This window comes from Cyclopterus lumpus, chromosome 5, assembly GCF_009769545.1.
Source record: "Cyclopterus lumpus isolate fCycLum1 chromosome 5, fCycLum1.pri, whole genome shotgun sequence".
In the NCBI taxonomy this organism is placed as follows: Eukaryota; Metazoa; Chordata; class Actinopteri; order Perciformes; family Cyclopteridae; genus Cyclopterus; species Cyclopterus lumpus.
Window position 1 is genome coordinate 5,504,167 of NC_046970.1, and position 13,418 is coordinate 5,517,584.

At 41.1% G+C, this 13,418-nt stretch overlaps 2 protein-coding genes across 2 annotated transcripts; one reads left to right on the forward strand and one right to left on the reverse strand.

Annotated features, from left to right (window-relative positions):
* Window positions 1-1,168: 1,168 nt before the first annotated feature.
* On the reverse strand, window positions 1,169-5,848 carry psmd6 (proteasome 26S subunit, non-ATPase 6). Its single transcript, XM_034533619.1, has 8 exons — window positions 5,547-5,848; window positions 4,846-5,051; window positions 3,623-3,768; window positions 3,309-3,528; window positions 3,107-3,215; window positions 2,750-2,918; window positions 1,490-1,567; window positions 1,169-1,395 (listed from the first exon to the last, which is right to left on the reverse strand). The coding sequence occupies exons 1-8, from the start codon at window positions 5,689-5,691 to the stop codon at window positions 1,299-1,301; spliced, it is 1,170 nt and encodes a 389-aa protein (XP_034389510.1). The 5' UTR covers window positions 5,692-5,848; the 3' UTR covers window positions 1,169-1,298.
* slc2a9l1 (solute carrier family 2 member 9, like 1) lies at window positions 5,794-13,092 on the forward strand. Its single transcript, XM_034532074.1, has 14 exons — window positions 5,794-5,922; window positions 6,614-6,651; window positions 7,204-7,270; window positions 8,336-8,431; window positions 8,542-8,702; window positions 8,781-8,905; window positions 8,984-9,113; window positions 9,608-9,756; window positions 10,126-10,313; window positions 10,420-10,530; window positions 11,142-11,243; window positions 12,217-12,292; window positions 12,390-12,517; window positions 12,714-13,092. The coding sequence occupies exons 1-14, from the start codon at window positions 5,794-5,796 to the stop codon at window positions 12,897-12,899; spliced, it is 1,686 nt and encodes a 561-aa protein (XP_034387965.1). The 3' UTR covers window positions 12,900-13,092.
* Window positions 13,093-13,418: the final 326 nt, after the last annotated feature.

Consider the following 13,418-nt stretch of genomic DNA (forward strand, 5'->3'; position numbering starts at 1 on the left):
GCCAAAAACATGTTGTGACCTTTGACTTCTGATCACATTATTTCAAGTAATGAAAAACCCTCGAGGCATTCTTGATATCTCGTTCACAAGAATGAGTTTCAACTAAGAACATGTCTGTTATAACAAACAATGAATGGTGTAGTCTTAATGTCAAAACGGTTCTACTCTAGTAATTCATAACAAGATCTTGACATTTCATTGTTAAATAAAGTCTTAGTTCTAAAAAAAAAAAAGAAAGGTATTTCTTGAAAATGTCACACTGCAGCATGTCATAAATATTTAAAGTATAGTGTAGTATATTATGACAAATGTTTTGAACATACCAGAGGATATATAGCCTGGTCATGAAAACAAATTCATATTTTGTTTTCTTAGTGTGATACAAAGTCTGAGTAAAGTGTGTAATGAAGATGTCAGAGCAAGTTATAAAAAACAGTACGTCATGAACACGTCATCGGATACGTAATAAAATTAAAGTATAGCTTAGTGTGCAATAGTGTCAAACTTGAAACAAAAATGCCATTAAAATAAGTGATAGTATTACACAAAAGAAACATAAAATGACAAAACAAATATAGTATTTGTAACAAGCCGTAGAATAGTTTGTCACACAACCTCCATGTCCCGATTGGCTGTCCGTCTGGGAATGGACAGCCAATGGGGACGAGGAGCTGTATTTATCAAATGTGTGTGTCCCAAAAAACTAATCAGGAGAGGCTGCACGGTGATAAATTACAACAAAATGTTTTAAAGAAGCACGGCTAGGATAACTGACGGAGATCATTAATACTATGATCTTCAATAAGTCATCACCAGGGACAATGTAATACCCGGGTCTCGCTCCCCTCCCCTCCAGCTGTGATGACATTTCCTGTCGGGATTCCAGAGATGTGGCAGACACTTTTTATAATGTATTCTTTATTTACCTCAAAGGTCCCATTGAGATACAATAACTCTTCTGCTCAGTCAGTTCACGAGAATGAGACGGTCACAGTGACCAAAATCACTTCAAGTGGACATTTGTTGCCAAATTGGAAGAAACGGTCTGCGGGCGTTCCCTAGGCAACATATTCACAAGGAGGGGACGGACAAACAACCTGAAAGCACGATGCCTCTCGTCGACTTGGAGGCAGAAAAAAAAGAGAAAAAAAACCAGCCTGGAGAAATGTAATGTCAACAGTTAAACAAATTTTATTATATACACAATATAAGAGTCGCTTTGTCAGACAAATTACTGGTTTGGGTATACCAAGAAGAATGATGCAAGCCCCCCTTGCATAAAAAGACGAGTACCATGGTTACATGTTGATCACCCTCGACAACTTCTGGACTCTGTTCAGCAGCAGGTCGCCCTTCTTGATGGTTTCTTGGTACTGCCAGTTTTTGCTGTCAGGTCTGAAAAGAAGAAAACGGACGAGATTTTGAGTTCCGCCTCTATTTAGAGGAGTTAGTTGCAGAAGTGTTGAGGTTTGAAGAACGGTCACATTACCTATTGGTTTCCACGATCTCATTCACTTTATCGATTTTGCAGTGGAGACGTCCAGCAGCTATGAATCGGGAGAGTTCCCTGAGGAATAAAAGAGGAAATTTAGCCAGATAAAAAAAAAAGAAAGAAACCATCTGAGGCTGTGGTTACACTCGTCTTCTCATCCAGGCGGGCCAGGATTCACTGTCAAGTCTGTACTCTGAGTTTGGATATTGTATCGCATTGAGATCCGATAAGCTGGACTACATGCTGACGTGAGATCAGAGCTCAGTGAAGTGTGGGCACATTCTGGACATTTTTTTTCTTTCAAAAGCAGGTCTCGTACAAGTAAAGCTTGTACAGAATTCTGCTCATTGGTTCCCATTTACTGAGCCTGTGCGTTTGTTGTGTCTGTTCAGCTTTTTCAAATCCCTCCATGGAATTCCAGAAAACTCCCAATCAGAATTTCACAAAACGTCTCCCTGTGTCTACGACTAAGAATTTATGAAACAAGTCTTGGCTATCGTCGACTGATCATGATCATGTTTTCCTCTCTCAATGATTCCCCTTTCGTTTAAGCTTTATCCATCTAAATTATTGGCTGGCATATCACTTGGCTGTTTCAGAACAATGCACCTCCACACAGCAAAGTACAGAGCGGAGATCAATAGACAGAACACTGTTTCTTGGCCCGCCTGCATTGTTGTGGTTGGAAACAGAACTTGCAGCCCAACTTCCATTTCCACCCATTGTACTAATCCACAGACAGAACGTTAACTATGTATAACTACTGATATACACACCCTGCAAACAGACATTTATACGTACAGGGTCGTTCATAAACAAAAATGTGTTTTGATGAGTGCTCCGATTAATAAATATATTCTTTGATTTTCAAACAGTAGCATGATGGTGCAGTCCTTCAGCCATTCTCTTGCCAAGATGCTTCTCTGGTGGTCCCACACATTTAGGTAGTGAAATTAAGTCTACAGTGATTTATTCATGCACACTAAGAAGACTATTTATTAAAAAAAATAAAAGATAAAATTAAAAAAAAGGTACAGAAGTTATTTTTAAGTTACGAAACTAAATAAAAATGGGCTTATTACACAAATTATTGGGAGAAACCAAGCATTTATATGCAAGACCTTCAGCCCCCTCAAAACCTTGAGGAGAGAATTTCAGTGAGGTCTTCTGCAGCGACATTGAGACTAAGCTGGTGTACAAGATACGGAGAATGTCTCCACAGGATGAGACGTATGCACATAGTGAAAAGGCACTCACTGGTCAATGAACTCTGTGCTGACACCAAAGGCCTCAGCCATGTATCCCAAGGTGAGGGAGCGGTAGGACTCTAACAGCTGGCTGTAGGCCTGGATCCTCATCTCCCTCACATAGTAACGGTAGTGTGGCGCAAAGAGCCAGTCCTTCTTCATGTCCTGCTCCACCGTGGCTGTGGCACAAAAGAGAACAAAGTTTGACGGTCATTATTGAAGAGTCACGACAGCGCAGGAAAAATACAGCCACACACACACGCAACTGTGACTCATTAAATAACGCACAGGAAATTGCCGCAAAACAACACTACATGTGACCAGATAAGGTGTTTGTTTCTCAGGTCAAAAGAAAATGCTTCCTCACCGAGAGACTGGAAGAAGACAGAGTAACGGCACTCGTAGAGGGAGAAAAGATACTGGCGAACAGAAGGTAGACCGTGCAGCACCTCCAGGATCTCGGCCCCCTTTATTACCTAAACAGGAACACATTCCATTGCAGTCATACTGTTAACTTAAACATGTGCCTAAAAACCTGCAACGCCAGCACCACAACCTCATTCTCCTACCTTTTCACGGAGGTCAGGCCTTTTAAGGGCAATCATGCACACATAGACGGTGTAGGTGACGAATGTCTTGTAGTCCATGAGCTCGTAGGAGGTGAAGGTGGAGACTGTGTCAAGGAAGAGCTCGGCAGCTTGCTTGAAGTCCCTGATGGCCACACAGTACAGGCCCTGGTAGACCTTCAGACGATTCCTCCTGTCCCAGTCGCCCCCCTCCTCAATAAGGCTGTATAGAAAATAGGCGCAGAGAGAGAGATGAGTACTTAAAAGGTTACGGAGACTGGTGGTGGAGATGTTTGAGAATATATCAAAGCATTTGCCTCTTGGCTTTCTCCGAGTTGCGTGTGATGAGGTCGCTGTCCATGTAGAAGAGTCCAATCCTCAGCAGGTAGAATACGATATCTAGTCTGTGTCCCAAAGCCACCGTCTTGTCATAGGTCTTCCTGAAGGCTGTGAGGGCGCCCTCCTGTGGACAAACAAGGCAAAAAGGTAGACATTGTCAATGAATTGGCTACTATTCAAATCTGTGTACATACACCCACCATCTGTAAACACTTCATGTAAATACATGCATCTTACCGAAGATGAACAAAAAAAAAAACTAATAAGACGATAAATACTATTTCAGAGGGAAACCACCTTGCTATAATGTGTGGTTATTTTAGTAGGAGGGCTGCACAGCAACTGTAATAGCAGAAGCATAGTTTTGAGAAACTAGAAACATGCAAACTTGCTGGAGTGTGCTTTGGTAGTCCCTAAGAATTTTGGCTTCAATACAAATCAGTGTGGAAAAGGAAAAACATCAGTGAGCGCCATGTGCCTTGTGCCCTGAGGCGTAAAGATAAAGGTAATGAAAAAAAAGGACAGCGCCAAGCTGTTCAGTCTAGCATATCAAATTTGCACAGACACGTTCATATTAGGGATTTAAGAAGATACATAAAAACAGAGGACTGCACGCTGTGTTACACAACTAGTTCACCAACCATGTTTTTTTTCATTTTGCTTATTTAAGCCATTAAAATAAATAACAAACAAATAAATTGATTATTTGACCACTACCACTTGTATGGTAAGGCAAGAGCCTGGAAGTCTTCTACATCAGGCAGTAAAAAACTTAAAATAAATACCCACAATTGATGAGAACATGGCTTAAGGTTATTGACATAGCATGCAAACACACGTGTGTGCTGAAAACAAGAACAAATGACAGCTTATAGATAATAATCATATCGTAAGACCACTGTATATTACCCCTGTCAATATGGCCATGACATTTAGCCTGGCTGCGGAGATGAGCATCAATGGTACCAGGTGTAAAAACTGTGCCTCTTTCATAGGTCAGTCCAAGTATTGCTTCAGCAGTGCATTTTGTCAAATGGTAAAGCTGAAGATGCATATGAATGATGAATATGCCTATGAAAGATGAATATCTGCCATGGTGTACTCTGTAGTAACAGTAACCTGCACCCACTAGCCGGGTCTTACTTTCACCCTTCAGGAGACATCATGTCCTACAAAAGCACACCTGTGCCTTGTTAGTTACCTTGTCTCCGATTCGAATCAGATATTCAGCTTTGGCCATCATGGCGTCTCGTATCTCGCTCTCTCCCAGGCTGTTCTCGGCGTCCTCCAACACGTCGTCCAGGCGCTTCAGCTCCTCCTCGTTGGCCTTTTTCATTTTACTCAGCAGATCTCCGTCCAGCTGCCACTTCAGATCCTTGCACAGACCTTCATAGTATGGTGCCATATCTGAAGCGGACAGAAGCCCGGATAGTTGAGCCCGTGGACTGTGACAGCCCTCGGCCTCAAAGCTTAACCCACATCTCATATCAACGACTAGCGAAGGGAGCTTTTTGTGTTGACGTTTCCACAACACAATATTAATATAATAATAATAATAAGCAGCCCGCTTTTTATATATTCAATGTGACTTCTAGTGAAAAGACTGAATACAATACACCCAATTTTAAAATATGAGAATGAAAAAAAGCCAGTGGCGCAACGTTTACTAAACAACTCGACGTCAGATTGTTTTGTCGACTAACGTTAGCTGACTGCTAACAGCGTTAGCTACTGTGTTACTTGGGTTGAGATGATTATCATAACGTTACATGTTTGGGGAATATGTCGGTACGATAACGCACCCCAAAATAAACAATCGTGTGTACAGACAGTAATTTCAGCACCGTGTTCGGCTAAAGCTGCCGAAACGAGTCGTTAAAATGCGGTGACATGCTAACTCACTGTTAGCTTTGATAGCGTCCATGAGCTCGGTCTTCACTTTGGCGTCCTGTCGGTGCCCGTCCATCGTGAGCAGGAACTTGAGCTGCGCTATCCTCAGGTCGGGGTTCTTGGGCAGACCCTCTTCCTCCAGGTTTTCCAGCGGCATTTTTGTCTCGAAAGGCAGCACCGAACACACGAAACGGAAGGTTTTTTTCTTTGTGCAGAGGCAGTTCAATACTCGCCGCGATCAGCTAGCCTTCAGTTAACGATGACTACGGAAAACACTGGACTGAGTTGTTTCCGCCAGAGCGCCAGTCGACGAGGGAAAGAAAGAGCGGAGAACCACCTCACACTTACTAAGCGAGTTGTCCTCTACTGCCCTCTGCTGGACACAAGTGTGAGCACACTAATTGCCTATTAGTGTTACTAACGAATTACATATATATATATATATATATATATATATATATATATATATATATATATATATCTCACAATGCATACATTTAAATTATACATACATTTAAATTATACATTTATACTAACTCATTTATACTAACATTATTTGATACAATATGTGCTCTGAAAGATGTCAATCTAATTGTAACTTTAAATTATAATTCACAATAAAAAGCAAAATGTTTTTCCCAAAAATAATTTGACCTGTTCATACTTTTTAAAGAACACATTTTTTCAAAGGTCTTGCTGGAGTTTTCTCACCGTTTTGTAACACCAGTCCATGTCCTTTGTGCATGGCATTGTGGCAATCTTCATCAACAGGACAGTTAAGTGTTTAAATTATGTTTTGTTTATATACTTGATTTTGTTTCCAGTGTGAACACACTACACAATAAAAACCTGCTCATAATTAGAATGTGGCATGGAAATGGGACATCTCCATAGTTTTTTTTATGACAATTACGAATTGTGTATTCAGTATTCCTGTGTATGATTTCCCTGGTATCAGTATATGTTTGTATTTTAGGGTTGGCGTTAGTGTTAATCATGATTAATGGTTAGCGCTGTTTCGTTCCAGTTGTTTTTGTCTGGAGTTTGTGTCCTCTTCCCGTGTACACATGTGTCCACAGTTCAGAGAAAAATATAAGCCAGTTGTAACTAAAGACCAGTATGAATGTCTGTTTCTTGACCAGTGTATGCTGAGATAGGGTTCAAACCTTTACATCACCCTCAATGGGATGAACACGTATGGAAGAATAGAGAGAATTTCAACACATTTAAAAACCAAAAAACAACCTTATTGTGTGCTGTGAAGAATGGGCTGCAGGATTATTATATATATATATATATATATATATATATATATATATACATACAATTTGTCATAAAGGGTCTGAAATATGCCAAAGCAGTGAGTTTGACATTTGATCTGATACAAACCCACACATCCGGAAATTGTTCTGGCATACGATTATGAAATTACACTATAGAGATTGATGTTTTGGCACTTCTTTGCAACCCGGCATACAGGTAATAGTCCGTAACCAAAGCAAGCTTGATTAATTGTCTGTCGCAGTAACATCTGTCCACTCCACCCGGCAGACGAGTTTCTCACACAAGCAAAGCCACTGTTTGGTGTACAGCATGATTGCTAGTTACTGTATTTCTTGTCAGAGTGTCCGAAAAGTTAATGATAACCAGCCTGAACAACTTAATCCAGTCTGTTCAGGCTGTACTTTAAGGTCCATGCCAGTAAAGACAGGATGGAAACTTTGCTCCAACAGCTGGTAGGCTTTTTACGGAATATACTAAATCATTTTTATACACCTAGGCCTATTATTGTTCATAATAATTTTATAAGCAGAAAGAAAATATGTTGTTGTTTGTCAAAATATTTTATAAACCTTGCTATTTTTTTCTGTTTAGATCTAATATTATGCTTTAGCCCAAACTAACTTTTATTAACTGGGGAAATGTAAGGAAAAAACATGTTGTAAGAAAGCGGGTTGTTTTTTAGTTTGTCCGAGTTCAGTGACTCATCCAAACCACAGTTTATGCTGAGTCATTCTGCTGTCAGTTTCTGAATTATTCTTTATTCGTCATTCATAACAACAACAACAACTACAAGGACACTCAACACATTTAGAGCAAAACAAAAGATGAATTAATTGTGTTTTTTGGGGACAAAGAATTGGGTTGAGAAAGATCTTAATCTGGGAACAGAGTTTCCCCACAAGAGTTACCGTTTTAGTTTCAGTGAGTGTAGAATAACACTTAGTCAATATAGCCATATTCACTTTAAAAATGCATCGATATACGTTTTATGGCATTTGCCAAGTATAATGAATTAACAATCGAGAAGCCAATCGTTTTTAAATATCAAATCCCTTCATGTGCTTTTAATTAAGATCGTAAGAGCAGTCGTTATTTCATCATTTTGCTGACGATCAGATAAATCGCAGACCATATTTCAAAAGCTTTACTTTATCATTGTGTAATTTTACACAACAGTATTTGCCTATATTGCGTATTGGTTATATGCTGTACTTCCTTCCACCATTTGTGTAAAACATGAATAAGGTTTTCTGATCTAGTGTAACAACTAATATCGCTCTGATAGACTAGGTGCCATTAAAGGAGGCGATAACAGAATAGCATCACACAACAGGTCGAGTTTCCAGGAGCCTAATCTATAACAGGAAGTGGATTCATATCCAGGATTAAGGGTTGAGGTGTCAAATTGTATTGTGTACATCAGACTAACATCTTGAAGTAACACAATGAGAAGCCCAGAGGATGCCAAAATGACTTCAATCAGACCCATCTGTGGACCCATTCCCTCTGCTCCGTAGACCCGTGGTAATGCTCTGTTCCTCATCATCATTTTGGGAATTGGAGGAAGCTTTCAAGCTGGCTACCACAGCACTGAATTGAGCTCTCCATCACCGGTGAGAAACACCACCTGCAGCCTTTCTGTTCATTCTGTTGTCCACCTGCAGTTACTCGGTGGACGCCGAGACCAAGCTACAACATGTCCTCTGAAAACTTCCCCCTGCAGTACATCCAGCGCTTCATCAACAGCAGCTGGCACCACAGATATGCAGAGCCTCCGCCTCCACAGACCATCACGGTCATCTGGTCCCTCATCGTGTCCCTGTATGCCGTCGGGGGACTCTGTGGGGCCGTCAGCGTCAAATGGATCACCGGCACAGTGGGCAGGTGAGTGAGAGGGCCTCAACGCGGCGTTCAGTCCTGTCAGCCGATAACAGTACGTGAAGTGATTTGCTCCTCCATCAGGAAAAAGGCGATGCTCTGCGCCAGCTGTATCGCCATTGTTGCAGCAGGTATCACGCTGGCAAGTAAAGGAGCCAAATCATACGAGATGATTATCGTGGCACGGGTTCTGTACGGCTACTCCACAGGTGAGGCCCCCCAGGACATGTTGGATACGCCCCTTCCTGTTTCCTCCTGACCGACTGGCACCCTCTCATGACCTGCAGGTTTGGGGGCCAGCTCCCATGTCATATACCTGGCGGAGATTTCACCCAGAAAGATCAGAGGGAGCGTGACTCTGACCTCGGCCACCTTTTTGTCACTTGGGAAACTGTGTGGACAGTTTTTTGGACTCAGGTATACGAACTTCCTGTTAATATGTAGGAGAAGGCCCGTTTTGATTGTCTCGGAGCACAAGAGAGCTCAATGTTTATTGCATGTGCAAAATATTGATAACACCCCCATTTAAAAGCCATATCTCCTATTCATTTGAATGGAAAGGAGATTTTGATAAAGAGAGGCAGTGAAATAAGAGAGGACTTTAACGACTATGCAAAAAAAGAGCTTCAGCGCAATTTTAGGAAGTGTAAATAAAGATGCAATTTTCGAACATTGAAACTAAGCTGGATCACAACACTTCCTTTTATTGCCACTTGTATTCTAAAATATATATTTGTTTTAAAGTACTTCTTATCTGTTTGTTATTTACCATATGTATCTATTGTTGCTCTATATTTATTGTTTTTATCATATTTTAATTCTATGTTTATTTTTATGCACCTTTCACCGAGTCAAATTCCTCGTATGTTCAATAAACACTTCTGATTCTGATTCTTTTGTTTTTTTCCCAGTGAGATCCTCGGCCGCGAGGAGCTGTGGAACGTCGTCCTCTGTGTCCCTGCTTTCTTCTCAGTGGTTCAGGTCATCGCGTTGCCTTTTCTCCCCGAGGCTCCCAGATACTTATTCATAGAGAAAGGTCATGATAAGGCTTGCAAAAAAGGTTGGTATATGTTTCCCCATAATCCTGCAGTACCTCACAAAAATAACACAGTTTGAGTATTCAACACAAAAGAACAAACAATGAGCTGCTAAAGAATGTTGTTTTGTTTGAAGTGAAGGCATCTAAGGGACAATGAAATGGATATTAAGTTTTAAAATGTTAAGAGTTCTATGTATAGTGGGTTTTGGTTCGCAACACATTTTGGATTATTGAGTCTTTGTTAGCTTCTGACTTAACACTATTAATACATTCCTTGTTTGTATCACTCTGCATAAGTAACACTAATTCCAGCGCACAATACATCTATTGTTTTCCTCCATGTGAGCCGATGAGCACATTTCTCAGGGGTGTCTTGTCTCTGCATCCCAGCTCTCCAGAGTTTGTGGGGCCAAGGTGACTACAAACAGGAGATGGAAGAGATGCTGGAGGAGCAGGCTGCCATTGAGAAAGCCCCACAAAGAAGCACCCTGCAAATCCTCAAGGACCGCAGTGTCCGATGGCAGCTTCTCACCATGTCCATCGTCTACTGCTGCAACCAGCTGTCGGGCATTCCTGCAGTGAGGATGGAGCTTACATTCCTTATTTTTGTGCTAATTCTAGCATGAAAAGAAAATGCAGCGTATAAACCTCTCAGAATCAAATCAATGTTTCTGTCTTTCCCAGATCAATATCTTCTCTTTTGACATCTTCTTGAAGGCAGGCATACCAACAGACAAGATCCGCTATGTTACTCTTGGTCTTGGAGTATCTCAGATCCTCACCTCCATCTTCTGCGTGAGTGACTCCCTAAGCGCTTACGGACATCTTTTCTTTGCACCTTCTTTTGATTTTGCACAGAAACATTGCATTTTTTTTTTTTCCTACTTTCCTTCCAGGGCTGTAAATTGAGACAATGTGGGAAACTTTTTGGTTGTTTAGCTCAGACTCTGTTTGAATGACTGTGACCTTTTTTCTGTATGGCGTACTCTTACTGCCAGAAACACACAGAGGTATGGGGAAAGTATGAGTCATGGCTATTTGGAAAGTGAATAGCACACGAGAAAAGGCACAAAGTGATCTCAAGGTTGATGCTACACTCCTCACTGTACACATCTCGTATTTACAGTACATGGTGCTGCCCTGCCTGCTGCACTCGCCTTAAAGCTATGCAGCCACTTGCTGCTGCTGGTCATACAGCCTTTCAAAAGCCCCGCCTCCATCCCAGAATCCATGTGTAGCCTCTCAGTCAACAGTACATCAACCCTGCACATATTGGACTTTTACAAAATCCCGTGAGATGGTTGGCATGTCGGATGTATGAAACAGATGTTAGTGTGAGTGTTAGTCGACGTGTTCGGCACATTCAAAGGTCGTAACGTATTTTCTTGTGCTTGTCCGTTTCACAGGGGCTGCTGATTGAGCAGATAGGGAGGAGGCCGTTGTTCTGGGGGGGTTATGGTCTCATGTCTGCCAGCTTGGTGTTGGTCTCCGTCACGCTCAATTTGAAGGTAAACGTGTTACCTTGAAATGTGTAAACAGAAGTAGCCACGTGAGAAGTGTATTCAATGTACCTATCCCCCCCACCATCCTGCAGACCCCTCATTCCAATGTTTCATGACTTTGTTAATCAATTTGTTCCTGATGACTTCATATCATTGTTTCCCCTTTTAATTTGTGTTTTTTTAAATTATATATATTAAATAACAATGTATTTGTACAATCAAAAGCAGCCAATAGATGCAAAAGATATAAGAAATGTTTGGCCTGGGTCCTAATGCAGATTATGACACACTATCACCATGACAGAACATTTTAACATACAGTTATGGTTGTTTCCCACACTAGTTTACTTTTGGTGCATTATTTACCTCCAGTTAGCAGTCGAGTCATTTCACCCAAATTACAACATTTTAGTATAAAAACATGCAGATTTTTTTAAGGCTTTGAGAGATTTATGCCTCTACCCGGTAACAATGGAAATTAATGAAATGAGTTTGTGGGCCTCACAACATATAAATTCAAAAGCAAAAATTCTTCCCAGCATCATTGTCCTGGTTCAAATTATTAATGGAAGCAGCGCACCACATGTGTTTTCACTGGAACTACTTGCCAGCAAAGACAAAGTCCCTATATTACCACAAATTAAATCCCAGTTTACCTTTATTTATTATTGGGGGTGGAGGCAGAGATCTCAGAAAGTGTTCCCTCAAAATGTCTGCAAGTAAAAATATCTGCACCTCACAAATGGTAAAGTGGGAAATGATCTTTCTTTCATTCAAATGTCAGTAAAACTGAAAATATCCTGCAAACATAGTTGAAGCTGACCTTTTCACTGAAAATGTGTTGCATAAAGAAAGCTGTATGCCAACGCGTTGATTGCTGCAGTGTGCAAAGGTCAGCAAAATAAATAATTGCTCCAGATTGCTGCTTGCATAGTAGAATGTATTAATATTCTCATCTAATAAACTTGTCTTCATGCAGGATTCCAGCTACTGGGTTCCATACATTTCCGCTAGTTTGATCTTCCTCTTCGTCATCTTCTTTTGCGGCGGGCCTGGTTTGTGTCTTCCAGCAGTTTGGTTCACATGGAAAATATGTTTTTTCGTGCACAAATAATGAACCGCGTCACCTGAGTCCTTTCTCCGCTTCTCCAGGCGGAGCCACGAATACTCTGCACAGTGAGATCTTCATCCAGTCCGACCGCCTGGCAGCATTTGTCCTCATGGGGGTGCAGCGCTGGTCGCTCTTCGCTGTCCTGGGCCTCTTATTTCCATTCCTTATAGTGAGTACAACTGAGTAAAAATAATAGTTTACACCGCAAAAAGCAAATCTGGCTTTTGAAGGTGAGCCGGATCCGTTCATTGACAGTACGGATGACTTGTTGTGACATATTTTGACATTTAGTCGTACAACAACACTCACGTTCATTGATTATAACTGAGGTACATTACAGAATTAATGTGATCCGTCTGTCCCAGGACGCCCTGGACGCGTACTGCTTTGTGCTGTTCACCTGCGTGTGCCTGCTGGCTTGTCTCTACACCTTCTTCCTCCTGCCGGAGACCAAAGGGAAGACCATCATGGAGATCTCTCAAGAGTTTAAAGCCATCACCGTCTGTGGGAAATCCTTCTCGGAGGAAAAGAGAGTGGAGACCAAGTTGTGAGGCAGTCCAGATACAGGAGTATCTGACAGAGGAATGATGGATGGTTGTGTGCGAACCAAAAGGACAATATTTATGCTTTGTCAAGTATTTTTAATTACATTGCACAACGCATCAGTCAATAGACGGAGGGAAATCCCCGTCGCATTGCAGCTAAAGGACGAACCTGAAAACCACAATGAACGTTCATGTTTTATTCCCCGTCATTGTCCATCAACAGGTGTCACTACTAATGCCAATGTATTGTCATTCTGTTATTATTATATTCTGTCACTCTTCGTTCAGGTCACTCATGATATGCACGACATGTAAGGGGTGCAAGGAAAGATCATTATTTTAGAATAATTCAAAAATGCATGATGTTTCAATAATTTTTTTTTTCATTTTTTGTTGTTGTTGGTGAAACAGATGTTTTCAATGCAATGTTGACTTAAGACACAAAAGAATAAAACAACAATGTACTTCCATGGAAGCTAGATTTACGTTGTCACTGAAGGCTGATAAATGAACTGTTTGCAAACA

Bases quoted from the DNA above. Each gene is read 5' to 3' on its own strand.
- slc2a9l1 (XM_034532074.1), top strand. From the start codon at position 5,794: ATGACTACGGAAAACACTGGACTGAGTTGTTTCCGCCAGAGCGCCAGT. The intron at 10,531-11,141 runs GTGAGTGACTCC...TCCGTTTCACAG, and splicing joins TCCTCACCTCCATCTTCTGC to GGGCTGCTGATTGAGCAGAT. The intron at 11,244-12,216 runs GTAAACGTGTTA...GTCTTCATGCAG, and splicing joins CCGTCACGCTCAATTTGAAG to GATTCCAGCTACTGGGTTCC.
- psmd6 (XM_034533619.1), bottom strand. From the start codon at position 5,691: ATGCCGCTGGAAAACCTGGAGGAAGAGGGTCTGCCCAAGAACCCCGAC. The intron at 2,919-3,106 runs GTGAGGAAGCAT...TTTGTGCCACAG, and splicing joins TGTCTTCTTCCAGTCTCTCG to CCACGGTGGAGCAGGACATG. The intron at 1,568-2,749 runs GTGAGTGCCTTT...TTTATTCCTCAG, and splicing joins AGCACAGAGTTCATTGACCA to GGAACTCTCCCGATTCATAG.